This window comes from Phalacrocorax aristotelis, chromosome 13 (assembly GCF_949628215.1).
Source record: "Phalacrocorax aristotelis chromosome 13, bGulAri2.1, whole genome shotgun sequence".
In the NCBI taxonomy this organism is placed as follows: Eukaryota; Metazoa; Chordata; class Aves; order Suliformes; family Phalacrocoracidae; genus Phalacrocorax; species Phalacrocorax aristotelis.
The window spans coordinates 9,884,425-9,908,808 of NC_134288.1; the positions used below are offsets into that span (position 1 = coordinate 9,884,425).

The 24,384-nt window shown below is 58.9% G+C and overlaps 3 protein-coding genes across 6 annotated transcripts; 2 read left to right on the forward strand and 1 right to left on the reverse strand.

The window, feature by feature from the left end:
- The first annotated feature begins 275 nt into the window (after window positions 1-275).
- On the forward strand, window positions 276-5,193 carry SOX12 (SRY-box transcription factor 12). The gene is made up of 2 exons (XM_075108514.1): window positions 276-2,063; window positions 2,156-5,193. The coding sequence occupies exon 1, from the start codon at window positions 1,148-1,150 to the stop codon at window positions 2,045-2,047; it is 900 nt and encodes a 299-aa protein (XP_074964615.1). The 5' UTR covers window positions 276-1,147; the 3' UTR covers window positions 2,048-2,063; window positions 2,156-5,193.
- Window positions 5,194-7,914: 2,721 nt separating this feature from the next.
- Window positions 7,915-8,791, forward strand: NRSN2 (neurensin 2). Its single transcript, XM_075109070.1, is given in 2 exon segments — window positions 7,915-8,091; window positions 8,201-8,791. Coding segments are annotated over 2 exon segments (768 nt in total).
- Window positions 8,792-11,766: 2,975 nt separating this feature from the next.
- Window positions 11,767-23,935, reverse strand: TBC1D20 (TBC1 domain family member 20). 4 transcript variants are annotated; one of them, XM_075109061.1, is made up of 9 exons: window positions 23,780-23,915; window positions 22,440-22,542; window positions 21,125-21,310; window positions 19,821-19,901; window positions 17,230-17,416; window positions 16,289-16,390; window positions 15,259-15,400; window positions 14,358-14,542; window positions 11,767-14,214 (listed from the first exon to the last, which is right to left on the reverse strand). In XM_075109061.1, exons 1-9 carry the CDS (start codon window positions 23,843-23,845, stop codon window positions 13,959-13,961), a joined length of 1,308 nt encoding a protein of 435 aa, XP_074965162.1. In that variant the 5' UTR covers window positions 23,846-23,915; the 3' UTR covers window positions 11,767-13,958. The 4 variants fall into 4 exon arrangements, with proteins under 4 accessions (XP_074965162.1, XP_074965161.1, XP_074965164.1 ...); XM_075109060.1 differs by having other exon boundaries at window positions 19,821-19,904; XM_075109063.1 differs by lacking the exon at window positions 22,440-22,542 and having other exon boundaries at window positions 23,780-23,935.
- Window positions 23,936-24,384: the final 449 nt, after the last annotated feature.

Below are 24,384 nucleotides of genomic sequence, written 5' to 3' on the forward strand. Positions count from 1 at the left end.
TGACCCCGCTCTGTCCCTCCGGGCGCCGAGCCCCGGGGAAACGCCGCTGGGGCTGGCGTGGGGGGTGTGTCCACGGAGACACCGGCCTTCCCACGCCGCGGAGGGCCGAGGGCTGCGAGCCCCAGCGGCACGGCACGGGGAGTGACACGGGCCAGGACTCTTGTCGGGGGGATCGGGGAGAGCGGGCGCCCCGGGAGCCCCGTGTACCGGCAGGGGCGGGGTTCGGGAGCAGCGTCCCGGGAGACCATGAGGAGTGTGGGGGCTCTTGGGCTGTGCGGGAGGCATCGGGGTGCCCAGACCTGAGGAGCAGCGGGTACTGGCAATACCGGAGCATCCTCGGGTGGGTACCGGGGCGGGTACCAGGAGGTACCGGGATACCGGGACGCCTATGTGCAGACACCGGGGGTCACCGGGTGGGCTGCGATGCTCAGGTGTAGGGCACCGGGAGCTCCCGGGGTGCTGTGGTGGCTGTACCGGGGCGCGCCGCCCTGCCATTCTCTCCAGCAACCCCTCTACGGAGGGCACCCATTGGCTGAGCCAGATATTCCCCCCCCACCCCGCAGCCAATGGGGCGGGGGGGTGGGGCCTCCCATTGACAGAACCGGCGCGTCGGTGTTTACCGGGGCGGGGCGGCGGCGGCTATAAGAGCGGCACCGGGGGGCGTGCGGCTCCTGGGCTGCCCGCACCGCCCCCCCGCGCACCCCCCTGACCCGCACCCGACGCAGCCTCCCTGCACCGCGCTCGACCGGAGCATCCACCGACTTCAACCGGGGAAGAAATCCCCGGTGCGGAGTGGAGCATCCTCGGACCGGTGCGGAGCGTCCCCGGGCCGCCGCGGAGCGTCCACCGAAACGGAGCATCCCGCAGCATCCCCGGACCCGCTGCGGAGCATCACCGAACTGAAGATCACCGGGTCGTCCCGGGACCCCTCCCGGAGCATCCCAGCGGCCGCCGCCCCGGCGGAGCCGCCCCCGCCGTGAGCCCCCGGGCCCCGGTGCGGCCCCCTGCGCCCCGCCCCGCCGCCGCCGCCCGCTCCGCACAATGGGGGCGGCGCGGCTCGGCGCGTAGCGGCGGGCGGGGAGGCGGCGGCGGGCGGAGAGGAGGAGGAAGAGGACGCGGCGGCGGCGTGGGGATCCCGGGCCCTGGCATGGTGCAGCGCGGTACGCGGGGCCGGGGCGCAGAGGCTCGTCGGGAGCCCTGCGCCCCGCTGCCCACCCGCGATGCTGAACCCGCCTGGTGCAAGACTCCGAGCGGGCACATCAAGCGGCCGATGAACGCCTTCATGGTGTGGTCGCAGCACGAACGCCGCAAGATCATGGACCAGTGGCCTGACATGCACAACGCCGAGATTTCCAAGCGCCTGGGCCGGCGCTGGCAGCTCCTCCACGACTCCGAGAAGATCCCCTTTGTCAAGGAGGCTGAGCGCCTGCGCCTCAAGCACATGGCTGACTACCCTGACTACAAGTACCGGCCTCGGAAAAAGGGCAAGGTGGGCGCCAGCGCATCCCGCCCGCGGCTCCCGGTGAAGATCAAACCCTCCATGCTGGGTCGTGTCTCCACTGGCCGCAGGCAACCTGCCAAGCCGCCTGCTGGCCCTGACGCCCCAGAGAAGCCCGAGTCAGAGGTGGCTGCCGAGGACTGCCTCGTGGTGCCCGGCACAGCCACCTGGCACACAGCAGCTGCTGGGGAGCATGGCCCCCAGGAGCCCCCCACACCCCCGAGTCCTGCTGCCACCTGCCCTGAGCTTGGGAGGTCCCCAGGGAGTGGGTCCCCCTCTCCCATGTCAGCCAGGTCCCCTCCCTCCTCCTTCAGCTCCTCCGATGAGGAGATGGAGGAAGAGCTGATGGGGGTCCTGCCCGGGCGGGCCCCCACCAGTGCCACCTGCGGTGCCCTGGACTGGTCCGTTTTCGACAAGGACCACGACCTCTTCCCACGGGGAGGCTCCTCGCACTTCGAGTTCCCGGACTATTGCACACCTGAGGTGACGGAGATGATAGCAGGAGACTGGCTCATGTCCAGCATCTCGGACTTGGTCTTTACCTACTGAGTCCCGCACTCTGCAGGTAACGCTCTTTTTTTTTTTTTTCCACAATCAGGTCGTATAAAAAAAAAAACCACAAAAAAAAAAGGACTGAAACCAGCTGTTTACATGCAGGAATCAGGTATTTTGCCTTGAAGCCGCTGGAAGGCAGAGCTCTCTGCTCACCCCATCCCCCTGGCATACACCCACTCCTCATCCGTCTGGCGCTCGCCTCACGACCACGGGATGTGTGGCTGGCCGCCGCGGTTATCTGCCCGTGAAATGCAAGCGTCTAATCAGGTTTTCATTGTCAGTGCCCTGCGTCTGGCCCCTTCCCCTCAGGGCTCCGGCCACCATGGCACTGCTGGCCATGGCTCCTCCTGGCCGCTTCCTTCCCCACTGGCCGCTGCCCTGTGTTTCCTCCTGTTCTCTGGGCAGCAGGAGCACCCACACCAGCTTGGCTTTTGGTGCCCATCCCGCCCTCCCCATTCCTTGGGGAATGGCCGACTCCTTTTTGCTTTTTTACTGCATTTAAAGCATGGCTTCAATTGTTGCAGCCCTCAGGGAGGAATCCCTGGCTGCACTATGTCTGGGGGCGGCAAAGCCATGCAGAGCCCTCCCTGCCCAATGCCCCATTTTGTGGGGGTCCCCAGCTTTGAGCATTTGGTGTCCCACAGGACCAGCTATTTCCCCGCGCTTTCCCTGTGGTGCATGCTCCCCACCACTCACTTTGGAAAGAGCGAAGTTGCACGCACGTGATCCGCACGTGGACGCGGGAGGCTGTGTTGTTCCTCTTGCCAGGCAGTTGTGCAGAGGAGGCTGTGCTGTGGGGGAAGCCCGTGCCTGGAGCCCCCCCAAACCCCAGCAGGGACAAGCCCTTCCCAAACCAGCTAGCCCCCATTTTAGCCTTGGACCCGGTGCCAGTGAAGGATCTGCTCTGCACTGGCTCACCTTGGCCAGTAGAGCCAGGTTCCACTGTACCCGGCTGTGGTGGGCAACACTGCTGGGGTGGCAGGAAGCAGGTGGCAGGGTGGCTGGGAAGGGATGCTGCTGAAAATCTGCCTTAAACAACCTCCCAAACAGGGCCAAGAGCAGCAGCAGCCGATGCCAGTGGGCGTGTGAGGTGTGGATGATGCTCCAGTGTAGTGCTCCTCCACGCAGCACCACGCCATACCCTGCTGTCGGCTGCACCAAGAGCAGGGGCATCCCGGCAGAGTGCTGCCAAGGAGCTTCCCGGCAGAGAAGGTCCTGCTGCAGCAGCTCCTCCAGCCAGGTTTTTCTTTGCTATGCCTAATGGCTCCTTCCTGCAATGAGCCGCCTCCTCCCACGGCCAGGGAGCATGTGGCTGCAGCACTGGCTTGGTGGCCGCCGCAGGCTGCATTTGCAGGGCAGGGGCTGTGCTCAGGTATGGCTGTGCTGTGTGGGGTGCTGGCAGGAACCCCGGCCACCCCAAGCTGCCAGCCCTAGAGATGTGGCCATAGCAGGAGCCGGCAGCGCCTGGAGGAGCTGTACTAGGCTTGGCAGGGACTGTTGCTTGAAGCAGCCTCTGAGGTCACCCATGGCCCCTATTCCCCAGGGGTTCTGGGCGTGTGGGAGCTCCCCTGACCCTTCCCAGGCAGTGGGGTGCTGGGTGCAGTGGGGCACCTGCTCCCTGCGCTCTGCCTCCCCATTTTGGGGCTGCCAGTTCCTCTGGTTGCACGCTGCCCCATGCCTGTCCATTGCTATGGGGACGGATGGAGCCGTGACCAGGAGAAAGGGCATCCTCCTACCTGGTTCTGGCATCCCCCAGGGAAGCTTGGAGCAGGGGACCTGCCTGTCTCGGCTGCCAGAGGTACTGGTGGCCCTGTCTCAGCTGTGGGTACGGGCACCACAGCACAGGGAGAGGTGTGTCTCCGGGCTCTTTGCAGGGATCCTCAGTATCCCCCAGCCCCATCCTGGGTGGCCTCAGAGTCCCCTAGAGGCACCTCCCTGACGGCCAGCCATCAGCATTGTAGATGTGTCGGTGTGTAGCGGTAGCTGTGCGTGTGTGTCGGCGTTGCATTAGCCACGGTGTTGTAGCCCTGGTGCGGGTACCAGCCTGCGGAGGCAGGCGGGTGTCATGCATCAGACACGTGTTCCCTGTATAGAGCGCGTCCCTGTCCCTGCCCCCTCCCCAGGCCGTTCCCCACCAGACCCAGACCCACCCAAGCTGGAAAAGCCAAATAAGCGCCGGGCCAGTCGCGACGCCAGCAGCCTGCTCCCGCCTCGCCACCACCCTGGGGGGCTCTGCCTTCCCACCCCTGGGCAGCCCTGTGCCAGGAGCACCCCAAGCCTTCTCTCACGTGTCAGCCGGGTTTGGGGTTCCCATGGGGTCCTGCGGCCCCAGGGCTCTCCAGTGCGCACACATCTTGCCCAGCACCTCGGTGCCTTGTTGGGGCGTGCGGCCACCATGTGCTGTGCATCACCCATGGGCCGGGGCGCTCCCTCCACGGACCGTCAGGCGAAACATTTCCTCAGGAGCAGGTTCTGGGTCAGCGCCGGAACCGGAGCCAGAGCTGGGGCCAGCCCCCAGTCCCGGCCACAAGCACAACACCATCCGCTTCGTCCCCGTCCCCCTCCCCACCCCCCTCCTGCCCCCTCCTCGAGACTCGCTGGGTGTATTTGTTGGGGGAGAACCGTTGTGGACAGTGGTGGATTTTCTGTGCCGTGTGGTTGTAGTGCTTAGAGACCCCCCCCAGCGTGTGGCCCCCTCCCGCTGCGCCCCCCGCCTCCCCGCTGCCCGGTGCTGGCTGGCATGCGTGTGCGAGCGTGTGTGCGTGCGCGTGCGACATCCCGTCATCACTAGAGACAAAGTGAATAATAATAATAAAAATAAATTAATAATAAAAATAAACCAAACCTCTCTCAGGAAGAAGCCGCCCCGGTGGTGGCCGAATGGGCCGGGGGCCCCCGGAGCTGGCGGGGCCCCGGCGCAGCCTGCGGACGGGCACCAGCGCTCGGGGTCACCTTTGTAGTGTTGTGTTAGTGAAGGGTTCCTGTATATGTTGTCTTGGAGAAATAGGCTTTTAGCCGAGGGGCAGCCCCATCCCATCCTGGGGAGGGGGCTGCGATGTGGCCAGCTCCTGCTCTGCGGGAGCTCGGGTAACAGTTATCCTGACTATTGTGATTATGGAATAAAGTGTGTTGGTCTGCTGCCCACGGCTCCGGCTCCTCCTGCGCCGCCTCGCTCCTCCCAGGTTGATGTGGGGCTCCCAGGGGTGTATGGGGTTTGCAGGGGGAACTGGGGTTCCCAGTGGCCAGCAGCCAGTTCCCAGGCATGTCAGCTCCCACCTTGGTCCACAGACTCCCACCCTGAGCCCTGGCTCCCATGGGTGCCCACACTGACTGTCCCCTGGGGAGGGTTTACCCTCGTCAACCAGAGCAAGCTGGGTGTCCCCTGGGAGCAGTGCCATGCTGCTGGGGGGTGTGAGCGTGTGTGTGTGTGTGTGTGTGTGTGTGTGTGTGTGTGTGTGCCTGTGTGCATGTGTGTGTGTGCATCCCCCTGCATGTTTGTAACCACCTGCTTGGTGTGCAGTGCATGTGCATGCACCCTGTGTGTGTGCACAGGTGTGTGCACGGTCTTGTGCGTGGTGTGTGGATGCCCAGTGTGTGTGTGTACATGCATGTGGTGTGCATGCGTGTGTTCCATGCACACATGTTCTCCGTGTGGGCCTGTGCACACCATGCGCTGTGCACATGTGTGTTATGTGTGCCTGTGAGCACCGTGTGCTGTGTATGTGTGTGCGCCATGTGTGCCTGTGCGTGCTGTGTGGTGTGCATGTGTGCTGTGCTTGCCCCATGCACACACAGCCCCACGGGACTGTCAGCTCCACCCGTGGCGGTGGCAGCCCCAGGTCTCAGCCTGTGGGGAAGGGATTGGGTAGGGGGAGAGCCGGGATGGGGGGGATAATCCAGCCCCGCAGGAGGGTCTGGGGGGGCCACGGAGGGCACGTGCCGCTTGCATCACTCCTCTCCACCCGTGGCTGTTGCCATGGCAACAAGGGGAGCCCGGAGCATCCCCGGGTACTGCCGGCCCCGGCGATGCTGGCCACCGGGCTGTCCCCGGGGCGGGGGTAGAGGTGTCCAAGGGGTAGCCGTGACCCTTCCCAGCCCCATGGGAGTGCAGGGCTGCACCCGCTCTGGGGCAGCACCCAGCACTGCCCTGGGGTCCCCCAGCTACAACCCCGCATCCATAGAAGCAGCAATGCCCCGGTATGGTGGCACAGCATCCCCTGCCACGGGACACTGCCTGGCTCAGCCAGGAGCAGGAAGGCCTGTGGCTCTGGCCCAGCCACAGTCCTGGCTCACAGCCATTGCTGGTGCCCTCCTGACCTCGCCATGTGCTGGGGCCACACAGGGCCAGGTGCCCGGCACTGCGCATGCAGGCACGTGCACACGTGGCCACCACGGGCCTGGCTGTGAGTCACACACAGCAGCTGCACCCAGCATCTTGCCAGCTCTGCAGGCAGCAGTGGCTGCTCCCAGCCTTGCAGCAGGGACCCACTCTGCCTGCTGCCCTCCACCCAGGCACGGCCCCTCCCTGCCATCCCCACCCCGAGTCCCTGGGAGGAGGATGGTGCTGGGGCTGTGTTGAAGATGGGGCTGGCTACCCACCCATGGATGGTGCCGTGGGATCCTTCCCAGGCACAAGAACAGCAGAGGGACAGCTATGGGTGATGGCACTGGGGCGGGGAAGGATGTGCTAAGGCCTCTGTCCCCCCACAGGTAAGTGGGAAGCAGGCAGGGCTGGGGGACAGGGGTGTGGGTAGGAGTGAGCCTGCGTGGGGACATGGAGGGGATGCAGAATGAGGAAAGCTAGGGGGTGAGGGGCAAAGTGATGGGCACCAGGGCGCACCAGGGTGGTCCCCAGGGTGAGCCCCCCCCAAGCTGTGGCAGCACCAGGCTGGGGTCTGCCAGACCCCTGCATGTGAGAAGGGATGGAGGGACAAGCATGTCCTCAGTTCTGGGGACACCCAGGCTGGGGCAGAGGGCCTGGGGCTGTGCTGGGGGACAGCTGGTCCCACAGGCAGCGCGTTCCCTCCCCGCAAGGCCTCTCCAGTGCAGGGCTTTGTTCAGCGCTGCAGACGGCACCGAAAGGGTCCCAGTTTCCCCCCTTGGCCTCCTCCAGGCTGACACTTCCACACACATACCCACCCTGCACATGCACCCGCACCCGCACTCGCGCACACACGCCAGGCTGAGGGGCTGCCCTGGTGAGGGCTGAGCCGGCAGTTCCCATGGCAATGCTCCATCCTTGAGCAGGTGGTGAGGAGGGGATGTGGTCCCCACAATGGGGTGGCTGTGTCCCTGTGTCCCCGCAAGGCAGTGGCCCTTTGGCCACCCCAAGGGTGGCTGCATCCCTCCCTGCCACCGCCCCTCCTTCCCCATCGCTGGTGATTGGGTGGCTGTGGATGGCCTGATGGTGGGCCTGATCCTGCCAACATGGCAGCAGGGGCTGTGCTGGGGCTGTGCTGGGTCTGGATCCAGCCCAGGATAGGCAGCATCCCGGGGTGCAGGAGGGTTCCCTTCCTCCATCCCATGTGGAAGCCCCACCTGGATAAGGGCAGCAATGCTCCCAGTTGCCCTGAGAATGTATGCGCCTTTGGCCTTGCTGCCCTGGTGCCCATGACAGAGCCATGGGGGTGGGGGAGGCAGCTCTTGGGCTCCCTCTTGGTGCTCCCCAAAACAGGCAATGACCCCTGCATGGGGGTTGCATCCAGCACTGGTGCCCTGTCCCCTGCCATGCACCCTGGGCAAGGGCAGGAGCCAACTCAGCCCCATGGGTGCTGCAGCTGCAGGAGGGGAGTGGCTGTGAGTGCCAGGGTCCTGTCACCCTCCCCATGGCCTGACCTGGCCCCTCTGTGCACCCAGGCCCGATGCCCACCCGTGAGCCAGACTGCAGCTGTGGCTGTGGGCCCAGCATGGCACAGGGAAAGTGGTATGTTGTCCGTTCCTACCTCCACCTCTTCTACGAGGACTGCACTGGGGCCAGCCCCAACAGGGACAGGGATGGGTCCTTGCCCCATTAAACCTGGGCCCCCCTCATCTGGAAGGTAAGAGACCCTGATAACCCTTCCTCCCACTTCCCCTGGAGATGCATCCCCTGCCCACATCCTGCACAGGGTGCATCCCGCCATGGCATTAGGGTGGCTCTGTCCCCAGGTGAGCTTCTCCACAGGGATCTTATTCCTGCTCGTGGGGGCTGTAGCGGTGGCTGCCAGATCCCTGGTGCCCCTGAAGCTGGAGGGGATCAGAGAGGAGGAGTTTGTGGTGCTGGATGTGCAGGTGGTGCAGTACAACCATGCGCTGGGAATGTGCCAGCTGGTGGGCATGGCGCTGTGTGTGGTGGCTGGGGTGCTGGGCACTGTCGGGCTCCTCTCCTGCGTGCTGGCCCCACACCACCACCGGGAAGAGGAGCAGCGGCTCTCACCCATCCTGTGTGGCAGCCCCCTGCCGCAGCCCTCTGCCACCTTCACCCCAGCAGGGACAGTGATGCCCTTTGGCATCTCCTGCATTCATGTGTCCAACCCTGGCGGGACACCTGAGGCAAGGGAGGTGATGGGTGATGCCTGGCATGCGGCCAAGCCATGCTGCACCCTGGGAGCCAGCTGGATCACCTGGAGCTGGCTTGCAGCGAGCACTGCAGAGCATCTGGCTCAGTCCCAGCATGGACACCACATCCCACTGTCCTCTCGACCTGCGTCCCCCACACCCCCTGCTTCTGCAGCTGCTGCTGCTGCCACTGCTCAGTAAAGATGCTGAGAAATTCCTTCGCTGGTGGCTCGGTGGCTGTTGCTGTCTGTGTCAGAAATGCTGCAAGTGCTGGGTTTCACATGGTGGCTACCACCTGCCCCTGCTGCCAGCAGCACCTCATTCAGTTCATTGCAAAACCAGATCAGAACCCGGGAATGAAACCATTTGGCCCAATTTCCCTGTCAGAGGCTGCTGAGGCCGTTGGTGTTGGCTGAGCACAGTGGTGGGCACCTGGGGGGGGCCAATGGGCACAAGGCAGGGGGCACAGTGTATGGGGGCACACGCAGGGCCTCACCACGTGCCCTCTCCTGCCAGCCCAGTGCAGTCCCATGCACCACCTGCCTTGGCCACCAACATCTCAGCTCCCTGGGATGCCCCTGCACACTAGGGTGCTGCTGTGTCTTGGTGGGAGGGTCCTTGCTGCACTGCTGAGCCGCGCTTGGGGACCAGTGTCACTCTTGGAGCAGAGAACACCTGGAGCCCCCAAGGATATTGGTGCTGCTTGCCCGGGGCCTACCCACACTTCCCAGTTATTCAAGCTTCCCCTTGCTTCCTGAGGCTCCTGTCCCATGTCTCCCCAAGGCCAGGACCTGCCAGGGCCTTGCATCACCCCACAGCAACCCTTGTGTTGCAACATGTGGGCGCTGTGCAGCACACCCAGCATCCCAGGCCTGCACAGCCCTGGGGGCTCCAACCTGCTGCCTGCAGGGGCTGGCTACAGTAGGCACCATGGGGGTGCCAGGACCCCAAACTCTGCCTCCCATTCCCCCAGCTTGGCCCTATGTCCTTGAGAAAGATAAGCTGCTCCTTTGGACTAGCATGGCTAGTGGCCTGGCACTCTGGCACATCCCTATGCTGCCTCCTGCAGTGTCAGGGCCAGAGCGTGACCACACCATGGCAGAGCCAGGGCAGAAGGACCTGGCTGGTAGCACCCAGCAGCTCCTCCAGTAACCCTGGCCCAGACCTGGTCACACCAGCCATGCTCTGGCGCAGCAGGACAGGGGCAGCCGTCCCCTCAGCCAGGGACCAGAGTGGGAGGGTGAGGTGGGGATGGGGAGTGGGAGAACGACCTGTCTCCATGCCCTTGTGGGATGCTGATACCAGTCATGCACAGGGAGGGTGGTGGGGCAGGGAGGATGGCAGGGCAGGCAGAGGAAAGAGGGGAGCCAGGCCAGGCCAGGGTGTTCCAGTTGGGCTCACAGTGGCATCGGCCACAGATGGGATGGATGGGATGGGACAGGAGCAGGCAGCTGCCACGCCCCATCTGGATCCAGCATGGAGGAAGTGACTGGAGGAACCCCAGGACAGCCCTGGGCTGGCGAGGCCAAAGGCCCTGCGCCTTCAGCCCCACAGCCCCACGTGCTGTATGTTGTGCCTCCAACCGCTGGCCCCTGCAGCTCGTGCCGGAGCTGCAGGATGGGGGCTGCTCCTGTGGCACCCTGCATAGCTCCACTGAGGCCGAGTGCAGCAGCCAGGCATGGGTAGCCCACGCTCTGGTGTGGGCAACTGCTCCCAGAGGAGGATGGGGAGGAAGAGCTGCACAGTGAAGTGCCCAGAGGTGCTGGTGAGCAGGAGAAGAGGAGGGCTTCAGGGCCTGAGAGCGGAGGTGCCCAGGTGTTCAGCTGATGGCTGTGGCAGGATGTGGCTGCCTGGACTGGGATGCCGCTGGGAGGGCTCTGTGTGCACCATCAGCTCTGTTGCCCAGCCCTGTGTCTCTGGGGAACTGTGCTGCCAGCAAAGCTACGACGGCCGGGAGCAGGTGTGTGTAAGACAGCTCAAACACCCCTGTGGCCCCCACCCTCAGCATGGTGCTGACCTGTGTTAAACTGTGCCGAGCTGTGCCCAGCCTGCCAGGTGCACGGTGTGCCAGGCTGCATCTGGACCACAGCAACTGGGACGGACCCAGATATTTGCACAGATCCCTGCTTCCCCGTTTGTGCTCTTTTTGGGTAAATAAAAAGACATGTGACCTTTCCTTGTGGGCTGCTCTCTCTGCTGAGTCCCAAACTGGCTGCAGCTGCCCAGGGCTAGGCCTGGTTGTGCCTGGGAAGAGCATGTAGCAGCTCTGTGCTGGCAGCTGAGGGACCCTGGTGAGCAGTTTAACCCGCTGGCAGGTGCTGGGCTTGCTCTTGGGGCTCCAGGCTGGATACCTGCCCTGGCAGTATGCCAGAGCTGGGCATCACATTAACATAATAACAAAGGCACTTGGTGCAAGGAACAGTGCTTTGCTGGCTCTGCAGGCTTCTCTCTGCTGTAAAACCTCAGCCCTGCCTGCCCTCTGCTCCCCAAAACCTCACCGAGGTCCCAGCAGCTCTCCACACCCTGTGGCCCTCTACCTGCATGTCCCTCCGAAAGGGCCTTTAGCACTATTGAGAAAATCGCTCCCAGAGAGGAACCCACAGGGAACTAAAAATAGCCTTAGCCCGACCCAGTAAACACGGCCACCAGCCTTGTGCCACCCAGCCAAGCCCGTTCCTAGCTCAGGGAAGGCAGCTGCGTCACCCTGGCTCAGCAGAGCATACCCAGCTGCTGGAGGCTGCACAGGGGAAGTGGTGACAGCCGGGCCTCTGCTGCTGGGCACCATGCCCAGGATCTCCCCCCGCAGCCAGGCACCCAGCCCGGGGTGCAAAAGAGGGCTGGGAGGTCAGGCTATTTACAGCCCCGCTCTGCCCACCATGCCGCTAATGGGGGGGATGCCCCGGAAAGCCAACGGCACGTGCAAGTCCTGGCATTTAACCAAAGGTAGGCAGATGGAAGGAGAACAGCAACCGGGGCACACGAGTGCTGTTTGGCTCCACTCCTGCTTCTCTTCTCACAGGGCTTGTGGTTGTGAGGCCACATGGGTCAGCGACTGAAGAGCTGGCCTGGCCACCACATGGATGGGCCAGCTCTGGGCCATGGGGGGCCACGAGGGCAGATCTGGCACCCTGCGCCCCGTGCCGTGGCCCCTGCCAGCACATGGGAAGGGAAGGAAGTGTGTTTAGTAACTGTTTATTTTACAGTTATAGGGTTTGTACAAATCTGCATTTACACAGGTATGTATATGTCTTTGTACAGAGTAACTGAAGCACCCAAAGCTACTGTCTCCTCCCAGGCCCTTCCTCCCCCAGGGACAACTCAAGAACTAAAGTGCATTGTGGCCAGACAGTGGGGGTTGCTGCAGGGGCTTCCCCCCAGGGGGGTCCAGCCATCCCCTCCTTCGGGGCAGTGGGGGAGTCTACAGAGGGGTCCCAGAACCTCCGGCAACATCCCCAGGTCACCACAGACTCTCCTGCACCACAAGTTTCTAAAGTGCTAAATCTCCCACCCTCTGCCCCGCACCGCTGCTGCCCTGGGGAGGTGCTGAGGGCCAGAAACAGGCTCTGCCTTCAACCACACTGGGAGGGGAGACCTGTGAGCAGCCCCTGGCTCTCACCAGTAGTGTGGACAGCCCTGGCATGAGCCAGCCACTGGCACCTGCAAGGAGAGGGAACAGGTCTCACGGCCCTGCCTGAATGAGAGCAGGTTCACACTCTGGATTTCAGCCTGCAAGGGCAGAGGAAACTCCTCTGCTCAGAGCTTTATGGAAACACAGGTCAGGCGTGATGACTGCCCACACACCCTCCGGCCAGCCTGATGGTCAGAACAGCAAGGCCTCTCTGAAAGCGAGGGCCCACAGGGCAAACCAGAACTTAGCCAGAGGTGGTTATGAACCAACAGGCAGGGACTGAGACAGGAGGGTGCCGAGTCTTGCAGGGCACGAGTTTTCTTCTCTATCCCAAAATCTGTAACTCTTCAACCAACACCTAATTTTCAGGTGTGCAGCCCCTGGGCACGGCACAGATGGTTTTCGGCACAACAGAGTAATGGTGGGGGAGCTGGGTGGGAGCCGTAAGGGACAGGTAAGGGCACTTGCGGGAGGTTTAGCAGCTCAGGGGAGAGGTAGAGGCATATAATGTCTATTGGCTTTGTCTCAGTGGGGCTTCGAGTTGTCTAGATGGATTTGCTGCTTAGGTTGGAAGGCAGGGAGTGCTAGGACTGTTAATGGGACTGGGTGGGGATACAGGAGCTATGCAGGGATCAGGGGTGGCCTTTCTGGGAAACTCCCTCACTTGCGTTATTCTGAGGGGTGACGCTGAAGTCTGATCACCTTGTGGGAGAGATTTATGACAGATTTCCTACCACAATGACTTCTGTCCTGTGCAAAGTGTTTCACAAGGTGGAAAAAGCCTTTCTCTGCATTAAAGCCTGCTTCCAGAGCTGTAAAAGAAGCCTGCAACGGGTGTTTATGGTGCTGCTAAGACTTGTGGTGACACTATCTGGCACATGACAGAACATACCTTGGGCAGGGTGAGCGATACTTGTCTCTCACCTTGCTGACCCAAGATATGACCACACTAGTGCCAGCGAAAGAGCCCCAGCAACCGAGAGCTAAGCTCCCTCGGCAGTCCCGCGGATCTGCTCTTGTCCTCTGCCCTTCTCTCCTGTAAAAAGATCAGGCTGCAAAGAGGAGGAAGCAAAAAAAGCCACGGAGTGTTACACACTGGAGAGAACCTCATGGCAGGGCGCTGACAGGGGTCTGTGAAAGGTTTGGCTCTACTCAGAGGTTGCCTATAGGAAAGGGAAGGGTCGGACCACTGGCGAAGCTGAACACAGACAGAGGGGCACGCTGGCAGCCTGCAGGCGGGAGCAATGCAGAGCCAGAGGGCTGCCCTGTCCCTCAGGAGTGTAACAGCCCCTTGCCCCCACACACACATGCACCCAGGCTGAACCCTGCCATGACACTCTCCTCCAGGTGAGGATCTGCCCTCACTCCCACTAACTATCCCTGACAGAGAACGTGGGATTGTTTTGGCATAGCTCACACATGGCTCTCCACTCGTACAGTCACCTGTGTGCAGCCTGAAGAGCCCGACTTGTCCATACCTCCGGTTCCTCATGAGATGGCGGCAGTGCCCATCTGCTCACTCCTGCATGAGGAGGAGAGAATTGGGTGAGCGTCAGTGTGAGGCACAATCCTGCTGGGCTGGTTCCTATCACTCTGTCGCAAAGGCCAAAAACGTCACTGGATGCAGCAAGAATAAAAAATAATCTTCAGACAGGTCGTTTCTGGACACGTCCTTTCATCAAACATCCCCCCTTACCACCAGGGAAGGATGTGGTGACAGGGAAGGCCCTTCCTCTGGCTTCAGGGGAAAATCTGTAGTTCAAACTTGGGTGCCCACTCCAGCGCACTCTTCACCACGGCCAGGGCAGCAGCTCCCAGCGCAACCGTCAGCCCCATCACCGCCAGCTTGACAAAGCGGTTGGTCCTTGGCTTTGTCAAGATGGATTTTGTCCGCTCCTCCCCTTGGAACCGCTCCCTGAAGCGCTGCCTCAACACAGTGTCTGGTCTCTGCTGCACTGACGCCAACTCAAAGTCCTTAAAAGTGGAAGCCGCAGTTCTGCAAGAGAAGAAACACATCAAAGAGTGTCTCCAGCTCACCTTCAGGACCAGCCTCCTACCAGGGAGGAAAATCTTCATGAGGAAGCAAGACCTGGCACAGGGATGTACAGAACATGCAAGCACAGGCTGGCTTGCACTTACCGTTCAGCCTGCTGCTGAGCTGCCTCCTTGGCAAGTTCAGATGGTGGGAACTGGACAAAAAGGTCCCCAGCTTTGCTGATCAGAGCCTCGTAAGGAAGATCCTGTGGGATCTGGGACAGGAGGTGGTGGACAGAGGCCATGTCGCACTCGCAGTTCAGAACTTCCTGCTTCCGGTAGAGCACGATCTGCAGAGAGGAGTGAGAGCACTGAGGACAGCCGGGGAAGTGGGAACGACTCCTCGTCACTCGCTGGCACTCACTTCAGAGCCGGAAGAGAAAAACATTTCGCTTCCAGCTGAAAGACCTGCCCTTCCTCAAGGGGACACACTGCAATGGAGCATTCCCCATTTGGGAAGAGAAATGCCAAATCCCTCCCGAGACTCTGAGGCCACGGAGAGCCCTTTTCTGGGTAGTTACGTCTGTCTTCTGAGCAGAGCATGCTACTGGCAGGTCAGAGATGCATGGGGAACCTCAGCAGGGCTTGACTCCATGACTTGCACTCAAGCAGAGGTTTATTTCGATCCCCAGTAGGAGAAAGGGCAGATGGACACACAGTGCAGGGCTGCCCCCAGCCAGACATGCTCCCCAGCACCTGAGCAAGTGCCCAGCAGCAGAGCCAGCACAAGAAAGCAAAGAAAAACACCAGGTCATGCTGCCTCCATGGCACTGAACTGGAACAGCCTGCACATCTGGACACTCCTAGGCTGCCCTGAGCTCTCCTGGATAACACCTGCCCTCCACCACCACCAAGGACATCACTGGCCTTGGGTGGGGCCCTGCAGAGCAGGGTGCAGCCAGGGACAGCAGCAGCACTGGGTTTGCCAGCCTGCCTCTGCAGCCCCAAACTACCAGCACTTCACAATGGTTTAGTTAAACCCCCTACCATTCCAGCCAATACCTACCACAGCAGCAAAATAAATGGGCATCAGTGGATGGCAAGCCAGGAAGAAGTCATATAATCGCACGACATGCCTGAAGTCAGACAAAACGTGCCCAAACCAGGTGATCAGCCAGCTGAGAGCAAAGATGGTTCCCACCTCCGCACTGCACAGAGAGAAAGTGCTGTTAGGTCAGCTGCTGCCAGCAGATTGGAAACAGCACTGAAATGGTCCCGAGCGAGCCCTGCGCTGCACCTCCATGCCTGGGAGTGGGGATAGACCTGGCTATCAGCAGAGCATCCAGAGCTCAGTCCAGATCTGTGAACTGTACCTCTGATACAAGCCCAAGGCAAGGTACTGCCACTACTCATCTTACACTCAGTGGGACACACAGTAGAGGTCTGCTTTCAGGAGAGCCTGAACGTGTGACATACTACGGCACTGTCTGACACACTGACCTGAGGACACCTGAAGTCCTGCAGCACAGTCAACTTTTCATATTCTTTTCCACCCTAAAGGCTTACTAGCTTCTGAGAGTTTCTAATCAAGCTTGCCCAGAAAAGGACTTGCCCAGGCACACTTGCCCAGAAAAGGGCTCTGGACTGAACCTTCCCGCTTACCTTCCTGCTTCTGCTTTATTCTGCACAGACGACACTTGTGTGTCCCTACTGCACAACCTGGGAATTATCCCAAGAACTAGTAACAAACTACAGCAAGGTGACACCAGCTACAAAACTGGGCATGTGAGGCGGTTGCGGCAGCTTTGTATGACACTGTCTGCAACCCCCCCCACCTTTCCGATATGGACTGCAGACCACTGGGGTGAACGCGGAACCACGTAAAACCCCTCAAAACAGAGAGCACAGGTTTGGGTCTGCTCGGAATCAGAGTGCCACGTGGCTTTGGACTGTCACTGTTAGCTGTGGGTCAGCTGTTGACTCACTCTGAGGAAGCCACTGTGATGCTGGGGACATGCTGGTGCTAACGGCCCCATAAACGGTAATGCAAGACTGGCAGAGCAGAGCTAGGAGGCTCCAAGGGGACTTCTGCGTACCTCTGCATGAAGTCATGCACCTCAGGGTTCACCTGGTCTATGATGGGCATCAGGTAATTTAAAATGTGCTTGGTATTATCCATCGTTGGGTCCATAAAATCCCTGAGGAAAGATTGAAAGAAGGTCTGTCAAGCAACCATACCAGGGAGGTCTCCTCCAGGGAGGCAGCCAGAAGGTAAACAAACATACTTGCAGTAAACAGCTTTTCTGGCAGGGTGGCCCCCAGTCCCAAGGAATTCTGTCTATGTGGGACAGCCTCCTTCTTACTTGACTGGCACACTCAGGGCTGATTCGCACAGAACACCCAGACCCAGACAATGACACTGGTGTCAGCTGATACTTCTTATTTTGCTGCAATGCACATGTGAACTGCAAAGACTTTGCAGCACCCAAAACCTTACTCCCCATCTGGGAGAGGAAGGAGAATCCCTACAAACCACTCCCCAGCAAGAAGCTTGTTTTCCTTTCAGTGCACAAACAGGAGAGTCACTTGACTTGGGGCTCAGGACACTGGTGGTACAGACCATGCTACCCAGGGCTGTACAAGGCTAAGTGGGAAGCACTGTGCTGAGCCAGCCCCCAGGAGCCAGAGAGGCCCTGACAGCAGATATGGCCAGAGAACTATGAATAATGCATGCATGTTGCTTTTTCAACTTCAAGAGATGTTACAAATTAATCTGACAGCCTTCAATTATCCCATCCCCAGAGCACAACTCCCTGCAAAGCCACGTGCTATCGTGTGGTCACGCTGCTGTCTCGCAACACCCCTCTGGGTACAGCCATGACAAGCAGCCAGCCTTAACCCAAGGCTCTGCCTTCCAGGCTCCCCTGCTCCAGGACAGGCCAGCCCGATCTGCAGAGACTTCCCCACAGGCACAGGCATCCTCACAGCTTGAGGACATATAGGCAGTTCCTCTCCTCCAGCTGAGCCCGGGGAGTACCTGAGATGATGCGTTGAGAGCTTTTCCACCAGAGCCGTGGCCAGTCTGTCTCCCACCACCAGGAGGAAGGTGACCACGATGTCATGGTAGCCCTGGTAGTAGTGCAGCTGAGGGTTGCGCTTGAGAACGTGGAGGATAATATCGATGAGATCCTCTTGCAAGCCTTCCCTCTGGTCATCCGGCATCCCTGTGGGGACAGCACCAGGTGGCGGTGGGACAGGCTGTGTCACCTGCCGGTGCCTGCCATGGGAGTGAGCACAGCTGCGGTGTGCAAGGAGATGACCCGTGCATTTACCTGCCTGATCCCAAGGGATGTGGTGCGAAGAGGAGTGGGGGTAAAACTAGCAGAAAAAAATCTTAGAGTCCTAATCCTGCCCCCCAAACCCAGGGCTCAGTGTTGGGGCCAGTTCTGTTCAATATCTTTAACAGTGTGCGGGACGAGGGGATTGAGTGTGCCCTCAGTAATCTGCACATGACACCAAGTTGTGTGGCAGTGTCGATCCGCTCGAGGGTAGGACGGCTCTGCAGAGGGACCAGGACAGGCTGGATCGATGGACCAAGGCCAACTGTATGGGGTTCAACAAAGCTCAGTGCTGGGTCCTGCACTTGTGTCACAACAACCCCAGGCAACGCCCCAGGCCTGGGGCAGAGGGGCTGGAAAGTGCCCGGTGGAGAAGGCCCTGGGGGTGCTGGCTGACAGCCGGCTGGGCATGAGCCAGCAGTGCCCAGGTGGCCAAGGAGGCCACCAGCCCCCGGGCTTGTGTCAGCACTGGTGTGGCCAGCAGGGGCCGGGCAGGGATGGGGCCCCTGTGCTCAGCCCTGGAGAGGCCCCACCTCGAATGCTGGGCTCAGGGTTGGGCCCCTTGGGACAAGAAGGGCCTTGAGGGGCTGGAGCGTGTCCAGAGAAGGGCAATGAAGCTGGTGAAGGGTCTGGTGCACAAGTCTGATGAGGAGCGGCTGAGGGAGCTGGGGGTGTTTAGCCTGGAGAAGGGGAGGCTGAGGGGAGCCCTTCTCGCTCTCTGCAAGTACCTGAAAGGAGGTTGCAGTGAGGTGGCGGTCAGTCTCTTCTCCCAAGTTACTAGTGATAGGATGAGAGGAAATGGCCTCAAGCTGTGTCAGGGGAGGTTTAGATTGGACATTAGGAAATATTACTTCACTGAAAGGGTTGTCAGGGATTGGAACAGGCTGCCCAGGGAAGCCATAGAGTTACCATCCCTAAAGGTACTTGAAAGATGTAGACATGGTGCTTAAGAACACGGTTTAGTGGTGGACTTGGCAGTGTTATGTTTACAGTTGGACTTGATCTTACAGGTCTTTTCAACCTGTGTATTCTGTGTATTCTGATGGCCCAGGGAAGCTGGCCAGTTGTTAGGTTGTTTAATCTTTGGAGTTGCAGTGCTCCTGTCTGTGAGGAAGCCACTGTGGAGGATGGAAGCAGGGTTTACTGAGGTTTATACAGTGCTGCGGAGAGTGAATTACACTGCACATGCAGCACTACTGAGGACATTTTAATAATTTGTAATTTCCCATGGGTTCTAGAAAAAATTAAACAGGACCCATTTTCACAGAAACTGTGCCAACTGCATCAGATTGCAAGGCCTCCATTGCCACAACTTTATACTGGTCCCCTGCTAAAAACATGTGTTTAGGGACAGGATGTCACAGGAGAAACATTGTTCCTGCCATGCACAGCTGCAGCCCGTTTCTGGCAGTCCTTGTCAACAGATAAAATGCCAAAAGGCCAGGCAGCAAGTCCCAGCGGAGATCCTGCAATGACAAAATTCCCCTTTTCCCGTTTCACTAATGCATCTAAAAATAGGCAGGACGCTGCCATTCAAGGGCAAAAAGATCTGTACTAGCAGACCGTTTAGGAATCAGGCTTGCACACAGTATCTGCACTCGAAAGAGAATCAGAGTGAATCAACTGTTTATGCAAAATAAAAGCTGCAGAAGTGGGAAGCAGATTCCGGCCAGAGTTAGCTGCTGGATTAAACATTTTATAAATAGCATGACAAGGCACCAGCCACCCATCAGAACTAAACAACTGCAAAAACATTTTTCTTTTAAAGGCTCAGAGTGCTCTTAAATATGGTGCATGAACCCCATTTTGAGACTGTTTTGCACAAGAAATTGTTCTAATCACTGTCAAACCTTCTATGCCCCTGAGCTAGACCATGGTCTAAAATAAACTGAAGCAAATGGTATGTTTCTCAAACACTCCATCTATCCTAACCTCACCCTGTTCACAACAGGTGAGGGTCATGCCAGATCCAGGCCTCTCCGCACTGCAACTCTTCGACGACATGGGCCCTGCTGGCAGAGGGGCTCCGCGGGGCAGGGGAAGTGTAACAGAAAAGCCACATCAAAAACCAGCTGTAGCACAGGCAGCTGAAGGAAACCAATAGGCACAGAACAGCTCCACTGGATGAAGAAGCTGCTGTAAGCTCACAAAGAAAAGGCTTTCCAGAAGTCAGGCTCTTGGAGCAACAGAGCACCACCTACTGCAACCCCTCAAGTGAGGTCTGAGCCAGGAGGGGCCACACGCCACAGATTGTCCCCCACAGAGCAGGAAGATGACAGTCGCCTCTCACCTGGTGGGAAACGGCGCAGGGATCGCCGCACATCCAGTAACACTTGCTGGTAATCTTTATTGTCCTCTCGCAGTTCCTTTCCTGCTGAGAAAAAGAGGAATATGATTAACACTGAGTAGTGCAAAGGTACTGGGAGAGAGCTGGGTGAGGGAGCTGGGAGAAACCCTCCTGAAGGCAGGAGGATGAGGGTTCACACACGGGCACACCACCCCATTGTTTGTCCCCTTTTTCACACGTCACACACCAGCCCTGTCCCCTCGCTTGCACCACGGCACGTTCTGACACTAGCGGCACTTCAGTGCGAGGAAATGAGACTATTATTTCTTTAAACAACATATGTTAAAATTCTTAAACTGACACTGATCTCAGCATTCCTGGAAACACCTTTGCTCCACAATTTTGCTGTGCAATTCAAAGCATACTCAGCAGCAGCAAGGCATAGCATGCTGTGGAGACCACAAAAAATAGTTTATTAAATAGAAATAATTCAGAAGAAAACCCCACCCATGGGTAGCTAGGATAGTTAAACCAGAAAAGAATTTCCTGGCATACTGAACTATCTATGCGATCACATGAAATTAAATGTTGTCTTCCAGCAGCTCTGATCACCTAATATAACCCAGCTCTTGACTGACATGGGGGGAGGCACTCTTCTGAATGGTGACAGATTCAGGAACAACAACAAAATCTGGGGACAGTGGCTGTAAAAGCTACGGGACTTGGAGCTTCTGCATTGCTAAGGTTTAAAAACCATACAGGTACTGCATCAGGAAGGTCATTTTCCCTGCTTCTGCTCTGACCAAATACCACATGTGCTTCATGCAACAATCTGCTTCATCTATGCCTGGAAGAGACACCTCGGAAGTATTTTGGCCAAGTTGGGGCTCAGCACAGCCACCTCTCCATGGGAGCAACAAAAATTAAGTTTGATACTTCTGGCTGCAGATGAACTTACACATGCCAGCTCACTGCTCAGGGCCATACCAACCGCATCCAGGGTGAACTAATTTCCATCACTGTCACTAAAGATAATAATACCCTCACACCACAATAGAAATGTTGCTTTTAGGAAGTCTTGTATTTCCAAATCTGCTGTTTACATACAACACAGCGCGCAAAGCTATGGCGTTCATGCTGCAGCATGAGTCTCCTTTGCACATGAGCTTGGTGGGAAACGCACCAGCGCACACAGGGAACAGGCAGGTCAGAAAGCCTGTGCTTCAGCCTCTGCAAACCTTCCTCTAGCACGCACAGAGATCACAGAGTTGTTCTTCCAAAGCACCTGAGACCAGGCTGTTCCGTACCTGGAAGAGGGGGCAGGTCGTCTGTATTAACACTTAGCAGCTTTGGCCACACTTTGCAACGAATCTCGTCTGTCAGGAGCCCCCCTTCGCTGATCGCCATCCGCCTGAGCGTGGCCACATCAATGGGGTCACTGTTCAGAGCCTGATAAATTTCTGCCACTTTTCTTTTCTTCTTAGAATCAAAGTCTGAAAGAAGACCACAAAGAGGCAAGCTGATACACAGTGCCAACACAGAGGGGGCAGTAACTCAGATCAAGGGGGCAAAATCCACTCACAGCAATGTCATACATACAAGGAAGATGATGTGGGACAGTCAGCACACGTCCTGCCAGGACAGGCTAGGATTGACCCCGGCTGGTGACTCACCAGCTGACTGTCCCCATTTCCACGGACACCTCACGGCTCGCAGGGCACCCCCACTGCCTCCCTATCAACCCCGCTGGTCCCACCCTGCGAGGCAGCTGCTGCTCCTCCTGACACAGGAGCCACCACCGCTGCCCAAGCGGATACCTCGCCCTTGGCTCCCACCCTCCCTAACAGATCACGGCTCCGTTCAGGACCATGACAGCCATGCAAAGCCATCCTGCAACTGTTTGGTCTCCGACACAGCCGCCAAGCTCAGTGTCAAGTGTTTTCTAAGACTAGGATTTCATTTTCCTACTGACTTCTAGTTAGACAGCAGCTCCTGGATGCCGCCATTTAGGGACAAGTCTGAGCATCCCCACTGACAACAACAGTCACAAGAAAGGACATAATTATACCAGAGTTAACGGATCACAAGCATATTGGCTCCTCTCACAACAAACACAAACTTGCCAGCTATTAGTACATGTGCAGGTTAGCCTGTATTAAACAAATACCCATTTTGTGGGGCACATGAACTCGGGGACAGGTAGAAAAGGGAATAACACACAAAGCACATGGTGCTCTGGCTTCAGAGGGGTTAAACGCACTTACAGGACGTGACAGCGCTTCCCAGGGAGCTGAGAAGGGATGCTATTTCACACTGCATCGTGGTATTTGTCCCCGCTGCCTCACGCGATGAAGAGGAGAGGTGGCTGAGGGCCACCTGATATCCCACACCAGAGAAGCTTCCACTAAGGAAGCTTTGCTGAGCAGCCGTGGGGCTGGAGCGCAGGATGAGGCCGCAAACACTGCCTTTACTTAAAAGGCTTTTTCTGACAGATCCAACTAACACTGCTCTTGAGACGCAAACAGGATTTGTTTGATAAAGGACCGTCTGAATAGGGTTTGGGGTGGGAGGAATTAAAAGGATCCCGATGAAGAAACAGCTGTTTCTCAACGTCCCACCCACCCCGCAGCGACTTGAGGAGCGCATTCCTCTGTGACTTGGCACCTCTGGCGTCTCGGCACTGCCCCGTCCCTCTCCCTGCTCCCGGGGAGCTGCGTGCGAGTGCCTGGAGACGGCAAGATGGCAGGATACTCAGATACACAGATGCTAAGTAGGTCAAGCAGTGGATGCTGTCCCTTCTCCAGGTACCCTTTTAAAATACTTTTTGGATGAAAACAAGCTGTAACAGCCTACGACAGATCTCTAATTCCCCTCTAAACACCAAGTTCCTGGTAACATCAAAACTTCTAACACTCACCCAGTGACCACAGTTTCCTTTTATTGCCTTTCCTGCCCCTTGTGCAAGCAAAGTTATTTGCACATGAACAGAAGCCAGCTCCACTCAGCTGGCTACTCCCTATCCCCCTGCGATACGCAGGCACTGGGCTGTCACACACCAAAGCCTCGGGAAGGAGGAGACAAAGCCTATGGACAAAGAAACTCCTGTTCACACACAACTTAGGGAGTAGTACGAAGGAAGGAGCATGTATTGCGGGATCCTCTTTTGGGATTTACTGGCAAATACCCCAAAATTTACACTGTTCAAATGTACAACAGACAATAGCTGCAAGTAGTACCAAAAAATTGCATTTCAAACCCTTTTTTGTGCATCCACAAAACCTTGACTTGAAGCGCCAGTTACAACTGGAAGGGAAGCCAGAAACACCTTGGAGTGTGGGGGCTTATCGCACCGTAACTCAAACCGTACCATCACCAAAGGTCCGCCTAACTGGCTGTGAGTGGATTTTTATTTCCTTCCGCAACTAAAACCAGCTCCTGGAACGGTTCTGACAGACGAGCACCCAGGCACAGCACCCACAGGTGCCGGAGAGGGACGACCGGAGTGCAGTTCTGGAGGGGGAAGCAGCCCTGCGTTCTCAGCGGCTGCAACAACGTGCAGGCGGTGGCACTTACTCGATGCTTCGCCAGGCCGGGCCAGCCCGGCGCTGCTGCAGAGCCCCCCGGTCGCTGCCGTGATGGGCGGCCTCGAAAAGCCGAGTTCAAGGGCCCGGCCTCCGGTCAGGCGGCGGACCCGGCTGCTCCCCGTCGGCCCGAGCCCGCGGCCTGGCGGCGGAGCCCACTCCCGCGTCGAGGGACCGTTCCACGGCGGCGGGCGTTGGGTCCGAGCGGAGCGTCCGGGCTCCCGGGACCCGCCAGGACCCCATCGCCCGCCGAGCCCCGCCCCACCGCTAGAGGGCGCCGCCGCGCCTGCAGGGGGCGCTCCAGCCCCCCACCTGCCTCAGAGGAAACGATGCACCCCCGCCCGCCCCGCCAGGACCAGCCTAGCCCAGCCCAGCCCGTACCGTGGCCGCCGACTCCGTTGCACGGCGGGCTCCGCCGAGCCATGTTCCCGGGCTGCTGCGGCGCATGCCGGGCCGGTAAACCGGACCGGGCCGGGGCTCCGCGCTCCCCGCGCCGTCCGGCCCCCGCCCGCCCCGCCCCCGCCCGCTCCACCCCGCCCCTCTCGCCGCCGGCGCGCGGACGGTACGTCACTGCGCCTCAATGCGCAGGCGCAGTTCCGTGAGACAGATCACGTGCGCAGAAGGGACCTGGTGGGATTGCGCATGCGCAGAGGGGAGCGGGCTGCACTCTCCCCGCCGTGGGACTTTCCGTCAGGGTTTTTATTAAAAAAAGCGGCCCCTGGACCTCCACGGTGCAACTTCTTCCCAGCGCAGTCGGGGATGGAAAACACGTCCACCGCGGTGCAACACCCAAGGGCAGCCGTCCCGCCATTAAAAAAATACCCTTGAAGAAATGCCTTTGCATTTCTTCGCTGAGAGCAGCAGTGAGGCACTGGCCATGCTGAGAACAAGTGCCCCGGGCTTCGTGCGAGGGCTTGTCATATCCAGAAACGTCCCCTCTTTCGTACAGCTTATCCACATCTTGAGGGATCCACATCGGAGGGAGC